The 13943-nt window shown below is 30.7% G+C and overlaps 1 protein-coding gene and 1 long non-coding RNA gene across 2 annotated transcripts; one reads left to right on the top strand and one right to left on the bottom strand.

The window, feature by feature from the left end:
* On the top strand, nt 1-6434 carry LOC110673423 (agamous-like MADS-box protein MADS1). The gene is made up of 9 exons (XM_058152153.1): nt 1-37; nt 966-1212; nt 4820-4901; nt 5206-5267; nt 5355-5454; nt 5553-5594; nt 5723-5764; nt 5930-6111; nt 6207-6434. The coding sequence occupies exons 1-9, from the start codon at nt 1-3 to the stop codon at nt 6208-6210; spliced, it is 798 nt and encodes a 265-aa protein (XP_058008136.1). The 3' UTR covers nt 6211-6434.
* A 2837-nt stretch (nt 6435-9271) lies between these two features.
* On the bottom strand, nt 9272-10703 carry LOC131183374 (uncharacterized). The gene is made up of 3 exons (XR_009151483.1): nt 10616-10703; nt 10109-10167; nt 9272-9535 (listed from the first exon to the last, which is right to left on the bottom strand). It is a non-coding gene; the product is annotated as an uncharacterized LOC131183374 (long non-coding RNA).
* Between the last annotated feature and the right edge of the window lie 3240 nt (nt 10704-13943).

Genomic DNA, 13943 nt, shown 5'->3' on the forward strand with positions numbered 1-13943 from the left:
ATGGCATCTTGGGCCATGGAGGATTCCACCAATATTTGTATCTCCCAAATTAATGGGGGAGAAAAACAAATTGCAAAGTGATGGAGAATATAATATAGAAACTCCCCCTTCTATTTTTATGAAATGTGAAATAGGTGATGAACGAAGAACAGGACATCACATGGGGAAGTAGTCCTCAGCACTTGCGTCACTTTCTCAATTCTCGATAGCTAGCTCTGATGGAAGGTGAAAACATTCAACCACAGGGGTTGAAGTCAGAAACAAAACTACTCCAGAATGGAATTTCTGGCTAAAAACCAAAAACCCCAAATAGAAAAATAATAAAATGGGAAGTCCTCTTGTTTTGAATTTCCTGCTTCCACTCCATATGTACATATATCTTCAAATCAAACATTAAAGCATTGAATGCAACTTGGCATTGCACCATAAGTAGAGTCTCATTGATCAGTAGGGCCATTAGTATTGACTTTCCAAGACCCTTTTGCATTATTGTCAGTATCACCTCTCTTTTTCCATACATACATGAAGAAGTATAATTCATTCTCCAATACCAAGTAATCCGTATACGTATTACCCACATACTAATCTACAAGGAATGGAACATATATATAAATTTTCCAACAGTAGTTTTTTGTGTCTTTGTGCGTGTGATTGTGTTTTGTTGAATGGTCTATTTCACGTCCATATATACCTAGCTGGTAAAGCAACCCACTTCCATTTTCTGCAACTCCACTATAGCTGAGCTATAGCCAAACCACGAAGAGAGAGTGAATTCAAGAAATACTTTCTTGCTTTTCCATTCCTTGTTTGTTTTTTACCAGGTTAGTGAACAGAAACCAAAATCAAACGTAACCTAGACAGTCTATATTTGTGTTTTGCTTGTTTTGGTTTCCTTGTCCAAATTCAGGCTTAATTAGACATCTAGCACTTATTCTCTGCTAACAGAAAACTATATTATACTTGAGATTCGCAGCTTACAACCCTGGAGTTCCCTAATCAAGAACCGGATCAAGGCCCTTCCCTCAGAAAGACGGGAAGAGGCAAAATAGAAATCAAACGAATCGAAAACACGACTAATAGACAAGTCACCTTCTGCAAGCGTCGTAATGGTTTGCTCAAGAAAGCTTATGAATTATCTGTCCTCTGTGATGCTGAAGTTGCTCTCATCGTCTTTTCTACCCGTGGTCGTCTCTACGAGTATGCTAACAACAGGTCTGTGTTTTTTTTTTTTTTTTTCTTCAGGATCTTCATAACTTGATTATAATTCCTTCCAATTTCTTTGCTTCAATTACAACTTTTTTTTTCTGGGAAGAGCTGCTTCTCAGTTCTCAGTCATTATTTGATTGATATGCAGATCTGTTAGTATCATTATATATAAATAGAAATAGTGATAAGCACGGCAGTAACTAGGGTTATCAGTTTCCTTGTATATATCTTTCTCTTTTTATCTCTCTCTCTATTGTGTGTATCTTTTTCCTTCTCTTTCTCTCTCCCCTTTAGCTAATTTCCCATCCATCACATGTCACTGAACCTAAACATAGTAACAGAGACTACCCATCAAATTGCAGATTAGGTTTTCATACTTAAATTTGCATTTCTTAAACCATCCATCACAATTTCATCTTCAATTTGCCCCAAGAAAGCTGCTAAAAACCCAAGTGCTCAAAGTCTAATGGATGGCATGATTTTGTCCCCACGACCTAACCCTATTACCCTTTACGAATTAGGGATTATTAATTAGGGTTTAATTTGAACCTCACAAACTCAGAGGGTTGTGTTCTAATCAGGCCACCAAACCTGAAAATGGCCAGATTATGCCTTATCTGGCGGATTTCTCCTTTCTTATGACCATTTTATCCTTGTGTTAGAGTTAAATCCTTGTTTTTTGAGCTAATATGGCTCAGTTACAACATACGAATCTATGGTCACGTCAGATATGATTTTTCAGTTTCTTCACATCTGACAAAGAAGCTGGTGCCATGATTCTCTTACTGGGACTTCTCTTTTCATAATCTATTTGCATTCAATTTTTCTTTCTTTCTTTTCTAATTTCCTTAAAAAAAAAAAAAAACTTTTCTTTTCTTTTCCTCTTCCTTTGTATCCCAGCGCAGTAGTTGAAAAATCCCTCTTGGCCGTTTCTTTTTTTTTCTTTGGAGCTAAAACCAACTTTCCCAGACACAAGGAAGTGAGTTTTCATATAGATTTGTAAAATCCCTGGTGTATTTTGCCCAAGTTTTCTTTCATGGGGTCAGAAAGCAAAAACAATTTATGGTAGAAGATTTTGAATAAGAACAAAACCATATGGTATATGAAATTGTGTAAAAAGAAACTCATATTGTTTAAAGATTCATCTTCCTCTTTCATGTTAAAAGAGAGAGCGAAAAGCTTTCGCAGTTCAAAAAAAAAAAAAAACCTTTCATAACTATGGCAATAATATTACAAGGACCCAAATGGAAATGAGTTCAAATGCTTGCCCATTTTGGTGTCAAAAGCTAGCATATAACATTAGTTTTAGAGAGATTTATGAAGTTTTTACTTCATATTTTAGCATAGATAAGCAAACAAGTGTTTTGTAGTTATTTGCTCTGAGAGAGAGAGAGAGAGAGAGAGAGAGAGAGAGAGAGAGATTTGATGTGGGAAAACAAAGGGTACTACGTACGAACCAATGGGAGATTCTCACTTTTTGGCGCATGAGGATGAGGAGCTGGCACCAATTCTGCTGCTGCCAAGAACCTGATATATGCACCAGTGTCCTCAGTCTAAAAATTCACAGCTCAGGCACACTAAGACAAAACCCTTTTAATTTAAAGAAGATTATTTTCTGTAATATACATATAAAATTTACTATATATGATTGATTTACTGCTAAGAAATTGCAAATGAAAAAGGATATTTATGGGTTTTGGAGTCATCGAGGTGGGCAATAGGAGTTTTTACCCTTTGTATATCTAGTAATTAGGCACCTGAGCCAATCATGAACTTCTTCTTCTTCCAGCTTGGCAGAGATAATCGATCAGTGGCTCGAGAAAATTAAGGTAAAGTCCTCCCCTTAGGCTTTGAATAACCCTCCAGGAGAGAGAGAGATGCTTTCCATCTGTGACCTTTCCTTCTCTCACACATAGAGAGAAGTGGCAAGGTTGTTTGAAAAGTCGGTTCGGTTTAGATTTTCTCAAATTTTAAACCCAATTCTCCTCAGCCCTACAGCTTGGTTAATAATAAATTGTCTAGTCTGATTTAGTCTAACAGTTAAAAGCATATCAATCACCTGATGAAGCAATGAACAATAATAATAATGATAATAATAATAATATCCTATTTGAGAGAATATATTTACACACACAAAACATATCATCCTAATTCAATTTAACATAATATTAACTAAACCTAAATTAATTAATTTTGTACTTGAGATTACCTTTTAATTTTTTAACTGCTTTATTTTGTGGTTCAAAGCTAGTAAAATATCTACTTCAGGCTATAGTAATTTTTTCATTCCAATTTTATAAATATAGGAGATCAAAGGTTTTAATATTCACAGCCTCCATTTCTTCTAAATATCCCTAAAAATATATAAAAAAAATTAAAAAAGTCAATTCACTTGTAGGATTAAAGAAAAAACAATTACACAAGGAGGAAAAAAATCAATACACCTAGGGGATGTCTTGAATACACATGAACTTGTTCATTATTGAATCAATGGACTTGTGACTTTCATAGTTTGAAGCCTTTTTTTTTTAATATATATCAAATTTACTTTCTAATTAAATTTACTGAATTAATAATAAGATATTTTGATGAAGAATATTTATAACAATAATGTCAAGCTGCTGCTGATAAGCCACAAAAACTTTCCTGATTGTTTCATTGTATCATTAGAAGTAGGACAAATGATCCCACATCTTGTCTTCTAAATTCAAACAAGGCTCAATGTAACACTCATGTTTAATTTTAGAAGGTTGCATGGAAAAATTTTTAATTTTTTAATCCTAAAAAAGAAAGAAATATAATAAAATTTAATTGTTAATAATGGAATAGATGTTGGAGAATTTTTTAGAGAATGAAAAACAAAAATAAAATAAAATAAATTAATTAATAGGGCATGAAGATAAAAAGATGAAATTATCTAGAATTAAGTAAAAGGAACGAAAAATGATATGGATTGATTGGATAATTGACCAAGTGGACAACTGAAAAAAAGAAGAAGAAGCAGAATCTGAAGGGATGTTCAGAGAGAGTGAGAGCAAGAAGTTGGAAGAAGAAGATGGTGGAGGTGGAAGAGAGCTACGGCTATCCTTCTCTTATACTCGTAAATAGCTTTAGCGACCTTGAACAAGCTCTAAAAAAGCAGCGGTGGCAGTAACAAGTGGAAAAATACATTTTCCGGCGAGGCCTAAGGCACCAAAGCCTTTTCTCCTCGTCATCTTACACAACCATCAGCCTTGCTAAATGAAAGAAATTAATTATTGAGAAGAAAACATATCGTCAATCAATGAGTTTTAATTCAATGATACTGAAGTCATAGAATCATTTCTAAAACCGTAAAATCTCAAATTTAGAAGAAAATAAAAATACTATAGCCATGTTAGCAACGATGTTTCATATTAATATTAGTTATCTTATTTGATTTTGTCCATATTAGTGTTGCTAATGCTAATCACTAAATTTTCAAATGTATCTTCTTTTCTGACGTAAACAAATTAAAGTAAATGTACTGGGTTGTAAAAAATTTCAAAATTCCATGCATTTATTAATTGGATAAAATTAAAGCTTCAGCACTGCATTTCACGAGATTCTAAAGTAGAAATGCATAATTTTGCAGTGTTAGAGCAACAATTGAAAGGTACAAGAAAGCCAATGCAGACTCCTCAAATCCAGCATCTGCTTCTGAAGCTAACACTCAGGTATAAACTTATGTATTGTTTTTTAATTTAATATATATACACACACACACACACACACACACATACACACTTCTTCTTAGATTAATTAACCTCTATCTTGTCTTCTTCTTAATCGACTACTTATATAGGAAGCCATTGGACTAGTGGTCTAGTGGTGGAATATCTGCACAAGAATTCTTGTGATATACAAAATAAACTATATATGAATATAGCCATCCTTGCACAACTACACTAAAACAATTATGAACTTATTTAGTGTTCAATTCAATGAGATTTAACTACTGCTGCATGAACATGACCACAGTTCTACCAACAAGAATCCTCCAAGCTACGCAGGCAGATTCGGGAAATTCAAAACTTAAACAGGTAATTAATCTAATAAATATACCTCTCCTTTGAAGTTCAATGTAATCCATTGGAAAACTTTCATGAAGATAGCTGTGTAATTTGCAGGCATATTCTGGGTGAGGCACTTGGTACTTTGAGCTTGAAGGAACTCAAGAACTTGGAAAGCAGATTGGAGAAAGGAATCAGCAGAATTAGGTCTAAAAAGGTATTGTATTGCGGATTGTTTGTTTTTGTATTTAATAAAAGAATCAATTTTGCCAGATTATTATTTTGTTTTAGACTAAAATGATTCAATTCTACCAGAATGAAATGCTATTTGCTGAAATTGAGTACATGCAGAAAAGGGTAAATTTTGTTTCCTGCCCTATTTATTTTTTCCCTCTTGTATATACTTGTTCTTGGATATGAACAGATACCAAATTGTTCAATGTTGGAAAACTAGTTTAAGCAATTAATATGTGTGCACTGCGCAGGAGATTGAGCTGCAAAATGACAATATGTTCCTGAGAGCAAAGGTCTGGCTTCTATCCTTCTCTTACTGAAAAACTAGTTGGAGTATTTTTTCATCATTCAACTCTATTTCTGCATCAGTATCCAAAACTTGTATTATTCTAATTACTAATAATAGAAAACAATAATTGGATATTTGTAATCGATAAGAAGTGTTGGGTGTGGTGCAGATAGCTGAAAATGAAAGAGCACAACAGCAGCAGCAGCAGCAGCAGCAAACAAATTTAATGCCTTCAGGTTCTGTGTATGAATCTGTGCCTTCACAACAATATGATAGGAACTTCTTCCCTGTAAACCTCCTGGAACCCAATCACCACTACTCTCGCCCAGACCACACTGCACTTCAACTTGTGTAAGATTTGAATCACGTTCTAAGAAACATGCAACCCTAACAGTTTCCTTTTGCTAATTGTAATGTCTTTGCTTTGTGTCTCAATCTTGGTGCAGGTAATAAGTGACGGGGCTCTGCTGCTTCTGCCTTCCCTAGTTACTTGGCTAGTTAATTATGTCAGATCCAAAGCTTCATTCTGCATTTAATTTACAGTTTAGTGAAATAGACTTTGAATGTTAATACTAAGATAAGATGCTTCCAATTAGTAGTATGATGAACGTGCGTAGTTAATTTCTAAACCAATTAGGGCTTCTTGCCCACAATATCTTATGACTTTTCACAAATTTTACTGCACAGCTACTGCATGCCCCGCTATCATTAAGTCCAGTCCATCTTTTTTTTTTTTTAAGTAGAATTTATTTAATTTCCATGAACATGAAAAATGGAGAAATGTTTCAATCTCACCATTGATAAATAACTCTCTATCTCCTTAATTAAAAATAAAAAAAAAAAAAAAAAAAAAAAAAAGCTTACCTTGAAGACCTATACAATTTACAAGTGAATGGGGTATGAAAACCTATGCCTTGTTTAACTGTGGAATTTATTTTTTCATTTATATCCTTTTACTGTATATCTCATTTTTTTTTTCAAGTGAAAATTTGAAAAACTTGAATAGAAAATTAAAAAACTAGAAAAACATAATTATTTATCTGATTTATTTTAATGCTTTAACAAGGGCAGAAAAATTTTTCTTGACGGATTCATATTATATGTAAAATTAGTTTAAAAATGATTAATTACTCTCAATGCTCTAAAAATTTATTAAATATATAATGAAAAATAAATGATTTTATTCGCATTACCTATATTATTATAAAACTACATATATATATATATATATATATATATATATATATATATATATATATATATATATATATATAAACCTTAAATTATCATGACAATATTATTATAAAATGATATCAGTTATTATTAAATATATAAGAGATTGTATAGTTACAATCTTATAAAAATTTTAAAAAAAATATTAATAATTTAAAAAAAATAAAAATTTAATTTTAATAAATAATAATTATTTAAATTTTTAATTCAAATTTAAAAAATAATTAATTATTAATCTATACTTAAAAAAAAAGGAACTTTCACTGTCCCTAAAAAGCAATGAAAGTGCTATTTTACTATTCCACCTTTTTGTCTTACTTTTCTTTTTATTCTTCTTTTGCTTTTTTTAATTAACAGCAGTGAAAGTATTAAATTACTTTTTTATCTTTTTATCTTTCCTTTTTTATTTTACTTTTATTTTGCTTTTTTATTTAATTTTTTCATTTTCTTTTTCCATCTTATATATAATTAAACTTATTTAATACTTGCATAAAAAAATAATATTATTTAAATATTTCCATATAATTCCAAGAATATCTTAAAATACATTTTTATTTTTTTTCTTAACAAAATGAATTTGTAAAATACAACTCGTAAATGAGAATAAAAGAAAATTAATCTATTCTATTTTCATTAAAAATATCAAATTATAATATTACAAAATTAATTACACATTTTAAAAATTTGTATATAAAAAAAAATTACACAAATAATATTGCATCGAAACTCAATTAATTTTAAGTTATCATTTCAATAACAATATTATAAAACTTTTATTATGTACTTTTTTTTCCTCGTATGCCTTTTATTTTTTTATAATATTTAATTTTAAATTTTATCTTATTTTAATTACTTTTTACTATTAAATAATTATATTTATCTCGATAACTATAAATTATCTACAAAGAAAAAAATATATAAAAAATCAATTACTATATAATTATAACAAATATAAGAATTGAGACGAATTTTTTTTATAAAAAAAATTAACTCTAATTGTTCATTTTATCATATTAATTTATAAAATTATAGTACTATTTTTTTAGACTATATATGGTATTGTTATTAAATCTAGATTGAGGTGGGTTGACTAGTGACTAGGACATAAAATCGAGTCAATTATATATCTTATTAAATCGGATAAGTAGCTGATTGACTCGATAATCCATTAACCTAACTCATTTAAAATTTTCTATTAAAATTTTTTAAAAATATCAATATATTTAAAGTTTAAATTTATATTTAGCCAATGAATAAGATATTATTTAGCTATTTTTTATTTATAGAAATACAAAAAAAATTATTAAAATGATATGTTTATTTTTCTATTTTTAATATAAAATTAATATTTCTTAAATATTAAGAAGATAATTATTCAATTATAACAATATTTTTATTTTACATATTAATTATAAATGTTGACAAAAAATTATTTTAAAAAAAATAAAATTAATTTAATAATTTTAATTTTACTGCTTTTGACTGATTTATCTAATTGATTAAAATTAGATTTTTAATTTTAACGATTTTAATTAATTTTGTTAATAAACCTTTTTTTTTCAACAATTTGGACATTAAACAAATATTCTTTCTTTTTCATGTGCTTAGTAATATTTCAAAATTATTATTTTACGATAATATGAGAAATTTTTAAGGAAGTTTTGTTTTAATAATTTTAAAATAGTATAATTCTTACATGCATTAAAGTGAAAAATTTAATGGTTTCAAATAAAAATATAGAGATATAACAGATTTTTCAATTAAAGTTTAAAATTTAAATTATTGTCTCCATCCCAAAAAATAGGTTTACTTATATTTTTACACAATCTATATTATATATTAATGTGGAAATGGGAACACTAGTTTTGTCAAAAATGCCACTTTATTTTTTAAATTAATTATAATTATATTTTTATTATTTAAATTAATTTTAATGTTTATATAAATTTTAAATTATTAGTCCTACTTATACTTAACTTTAATTAAATATAAAATTTATAAAAAGTAATTAATTAAAATAAAAAATTAATAAGTGAAAATAAAAAATACAACTAATCTATAATTATAACTGTCACGACCCAACCTATGGGCCGGACCGGCACTAGGACCTGGGCCAGCCTAAAGCCCCCGAGGCCCGTAGTAAGCCTTAACTATTCATTAACCCAACTCTAAGGCCCATTTGGGCCCAATTTCAAGAAAACAAACGGACAGAGTCCGGCCATAAAATGGACTTTCCAACGGGGAGTTTTTGACTCACCCGACCTGTAAACACAATAAATACTCAATTGGGGAGCTCAGCTCACCCTCCACATACTCATCAACATAAAATAAATGGGAGCTCAGCTCCCTCATCCAATCCATCAACATGCATAACATATTTAAGTTTACAGGTCCAACATGATAAAAATATTACAGACCAATTTCAAATAAATACTGCTAACACATGCGGAAATTCTAGGAGTAATTAAAATTACACAATATTGATAAACAACCTGCGAGGTAGAAAAGCAGGTTAACCCAGAACAAAATATCCTCCTGTGGCCTGTAAAAATTTTTGAACAGGAGTGAGCGTTCGACTCAGAGAGTAAAATATCAATCTTAACTATAATCTCTATAACTATCTGAAACTAATGCAACCTGTATAGTGAAATGCAACATCAACACCATATTCACATCATAGTATCAAAAAGGTAATTTGGAGCACTCACACACCCTGTAACATTATTCATAGTATATGGGAGCTGATCCCCTATACAGCTCTCTTAAATCCAATCTGGTGCCAGCGAAGAACTCAGCTCGGACTTCCACTTAAATACCAAATCGGGGTCCCAGCGAAGAACTCAAGCCGTGTCTACCCCGAAGGACCGGGTCCCAGCGAAGAACTCAAGCCGTGTCTACCCGTCCTATCCATAGTCCACACCACATCACACGCACGCCAACGCACGCACACTGCTCCAAACTACCACGACAACACTCATGGCACATTAACAGTTATCAATGCAACATAATTCGTGCCTAGAGTTTAACTACATAAATATATGCATATAAGTGATGCATGGGCATGCTGAACATATAATAATATCGAAATTACAGTTAAAATTAATATTTTACTCACAGACTTGACGACAAATTACTGTGGCGGCTGGGCGGAGGAAGAAGGCTGTCCCGGCTCACCTGACAATCATATTACAATCATTTAATACAAATGACTCAATACAAATCAAGAAAAGACCCAAATACGTCCTAAGTCGTGCCGAAAATCCGGCAGAGTCCCCCCTATACCTAGGACCTAACCAACCTGAAAAAGGGTTCAAAACACACTTCTATACTCACAATCCATATATCCACAACTCAGTCATATCACACAGCCCCTCCTGGGCCCACCAAACCAATCATTTATCACAATATGTAAAATTTCAATTTAGTCCCTATAATTGACCATTTTTGCAAAAACTGCCCAAATCAACTCTAAAAATTTTAAAACTTTGCCCCGCGGTCCTTAGCAATATTACTAAGCTATTGCAAAAAGAATCGTAATTTTCTAAGCTACCACGAATATTTTACGGATTTTTAATCCTATTTAAGCACTAGAAATTTACGAAAAAACAAGGTTCGGGTTTACCTTTGCCGATTCCGACTTCGGGGACGCGCTCGGGACGTCTGACAATGGGGGGGTAGGCAAAATCTCGGCCCAATTCGGAGACTTTTCCAGATGCAGTTCGCCGGAATTTCGCACTGACTCGCCGAATTTCCGCGAAATGAGAATACCTACACGAAGCCCATAACACGGGGGTTAGTACATAAATTTTTCAGAATTTTCTAAGCTCATTTAATGCTCGAAAATACACTGCAAATTTCCGTGGGACCCACCGAAAAACGTTGTCGGAAAATTTTGAAATTAATATCCCGCGAAGCCCTCGTCGAGTGGAGCGTGCTGGTAGCCTCGGTTTTCTCGTGGGATTCACGGTTTTCGAGAAATCTAGCCCAAAAGTCGAAATGGGCGAAAATCTTCCCGAGCAAAAATCGGACAATCCGCTCGATGGATTTGGCGTTCTTGGTGTCTATGGAAAGCTCTCGAGTAGATGATTTTGGACACAAGACCCGGTCCAATCGGTGGCGGATCGGCGGATTTGGCCGGAGCTGAGCGGCAGGGAGAGGAGGAGAGAGAAAAGAAAGAGAAAAGAGAGAGACGCGGAGAAGAAAAAGGAAAGGGGCGGTTCGATTCGACCGGTCCGATCGATCGGTCGATTCGATTCGAAATACAAAATTTTGAATTTTTACTCGCCTCGGAAAAGCGAGGTCAAAATTTGAAAAAATTCCATAAAACTCAGAAAAATACGTAGACTCCAAATATATTTTTAGTTTTGCCACGTGGTCTTTAAATAAATTTTTAAAAATCATCAAAGTTTATATTTTCGGAAAATCGAACCCGATTTTTAAAATCCGAAAAATCTCAAAAAAATTCCTAAAATTTAAATAAAATTTAAATATCAAAAATACTCATAATTAATAAAATTTTGGGGTATTACAATAACTAAATGTATAAAGGGGGAATATTGGCTTTGCTCAAAGTGCCATTCATTTTTAAAATTATTTATAATTATATTTTTATTATTTAAATTAATTTTAAAATTTGTATATATTTAAAATTTTTAATTTTAGAGTTTATATAAATTTAAAATTATTAATACTACTTATACTTAACTTCAATAAAATATAAAATTTTATAATAAGTAATTAACTAAAATAAGAAATTAAAAAATATTATCAATCTATTTATTACTTGTAAAAATATAAAAAAATATATATTTATAGCGATAAATAAATAATTCATCGCCAATAATGCATATTAAGACAATAATATATAGTTAATCCATATAAATTCGTCATTAATACTATTTAGCAATAAAAATATGAATCACTAATAATTTTAGCAATTAATATATTGTAAACATTATTGTCACTAATCTCTTAGTGATATAAAATTTGTCACTAAAATCTTTTAAGATGGCAATTATATATATATATATATATATATATCAGATAATATTAATAAGTTAGGTTATATATTTAAAGCTCCAATGATTTAGTATTTAAATTAATGAATTAATTAATGAGTTGATGTAGGTTATTATTTAATAATTAAGGTTTAATAAAATTTGAGTAAAGTGTAAGTTATTATGTAATGCTTGAGATTTAATAAAATTAATGTTTTTATGTATTTTTAAAATTAAACTAATTATTATAATATTTAATTTTATTTATCTTTAATTTTTTATTTATTTTTCATTAGTGATTGACTAAAAAAATTAGTCAAATAATAAAATTATTTTTAAAAATATAAAGGTTAAATATTTTACTGAAAATAAAATATAAGAATTAAATAATATATTTTTTAAAATATAAAAATTAAATAATTAATTTTATTAAAATATAAAATTAAAAAATAATTTAATCTTGTCAAAATTGGAAACATTCACGTTCGAATTGAATCAAAAGCCGTATCGTTTGTTTCTCTGTTAGTTATTTCAGGTGCGTTCTCCTACATTTTCTATTCTGGCAAGTTAAATTTATGTTCAGATGATTACATGATTAGGTTTTTCCGATTTCAATTGTTAATTTGTTATAGAATTACCACTGATTCGTCTTCAAGTGATAGGTTATGGCCAACGGGCTAATCAAATCTGTGATGTTGATGCTTATGAGACTTTGAGTAGCTCTACAAGTTGAAGAATTTGCGGATTAATTACAAGCATTTTAAGAATTTTCCTAAAATTGATAGGTTTCTTTAGAAATTGGGTAAATTATTATTTAATTTATATATTTTAATTAAATTAATTATTTAATTCTATATTTTAAAAAAATATATTATTTAATTCTTATATTTTACTTTCACTAAACTTCATCAAATTTTTATTTAGTCTGATATTGATCAAACTAATATTTAATCTCTCTCTTTTCATAAAATTAATTAGTCTCTTTATTTAAAAAAAAACACATCTGTCACGACCCAACCTATGGGCCGGACCGGCACTAGGACCTAGGCCAGCTTAAAGCCCCCGAGACCCGTAGTAAGCCTAACTATTCCTCAAATCCATAACCAGGCCCACAATTTAGACCCAATATGCATATAAGATAATTTAAATCAAACTATTATAATTTCATTTCGGGCCAACTTAGCCCAGAAATTTTCAGAAAAATTTAAAATCAGGGGAGCCCAGCTCAACCCTGTTACCTCATTTATAAACTGTTTAAATACCATACAAATCTTCATTTATTAATCTCAAAATTTTAAATTAACACAATTTCTAACAAGGTCCACACTATTGCTAACACATGCGGAGTTCTAGATTTTAAATTTTGAAAAGATAGTAAAATAATTAAATAATCTACGTTAAACCTGCGAGGAAAAAAACAGGTTGCTCTGTAAAATAACTCCTCCTGTGGCCTGAAAAAATATTGAACAGGAGTGAGCGTTCGACTCAGAGAGTAAAATATCAATTTTAACCATAATCTCTATAACTATCTAGAACTAATGCAACCTGTGGAGTGAAATGCAACAGCAACTATATTTTCACATCATAACAGCAAAAAGGTAATTTGAAGCACTCACGCACTCTGTAACATCAATCATAATATATGGGAGCTGATCCCCTATACAGCTCTCTTAAATCCAACCTGGTGCCAGCGAAGAACTCAGCTCGGACTTCCACTTAATAACCAAATCGGGGTCCCAGCGAAGAACTCAAGCCGTGTCTACCCCGAAGAACCGGGTCCCAGCGAAGATCTCAAGCCGTGTCTACCCATTTTATCCATAGTCCACACCACATCACACCCACGCCAACCCACGCACACTGCTCCAAATTACCACAACAACATCCATGGCACTTTCACAGTTATGAATGCAACATAAATCGTACCTAGAATTTATCTACATAGATATATGCATA

This window comes from Hevea brasiliensis, chromosome 9, assembly GCF_030052815.1.
Source record: "Hevea brasiliensis isolate MT/VB/25A 57/8 chromosome 9, ASM3005281v1, whole genome shotgun sequence".
Classification (NCBI taxonomy): Eukaryota; Viridiplantae; Streptophyta; class Magnoliopsida; order Malpighiales; family Euphorbiaceae; genus Hevea; species Hevea brasiliensis.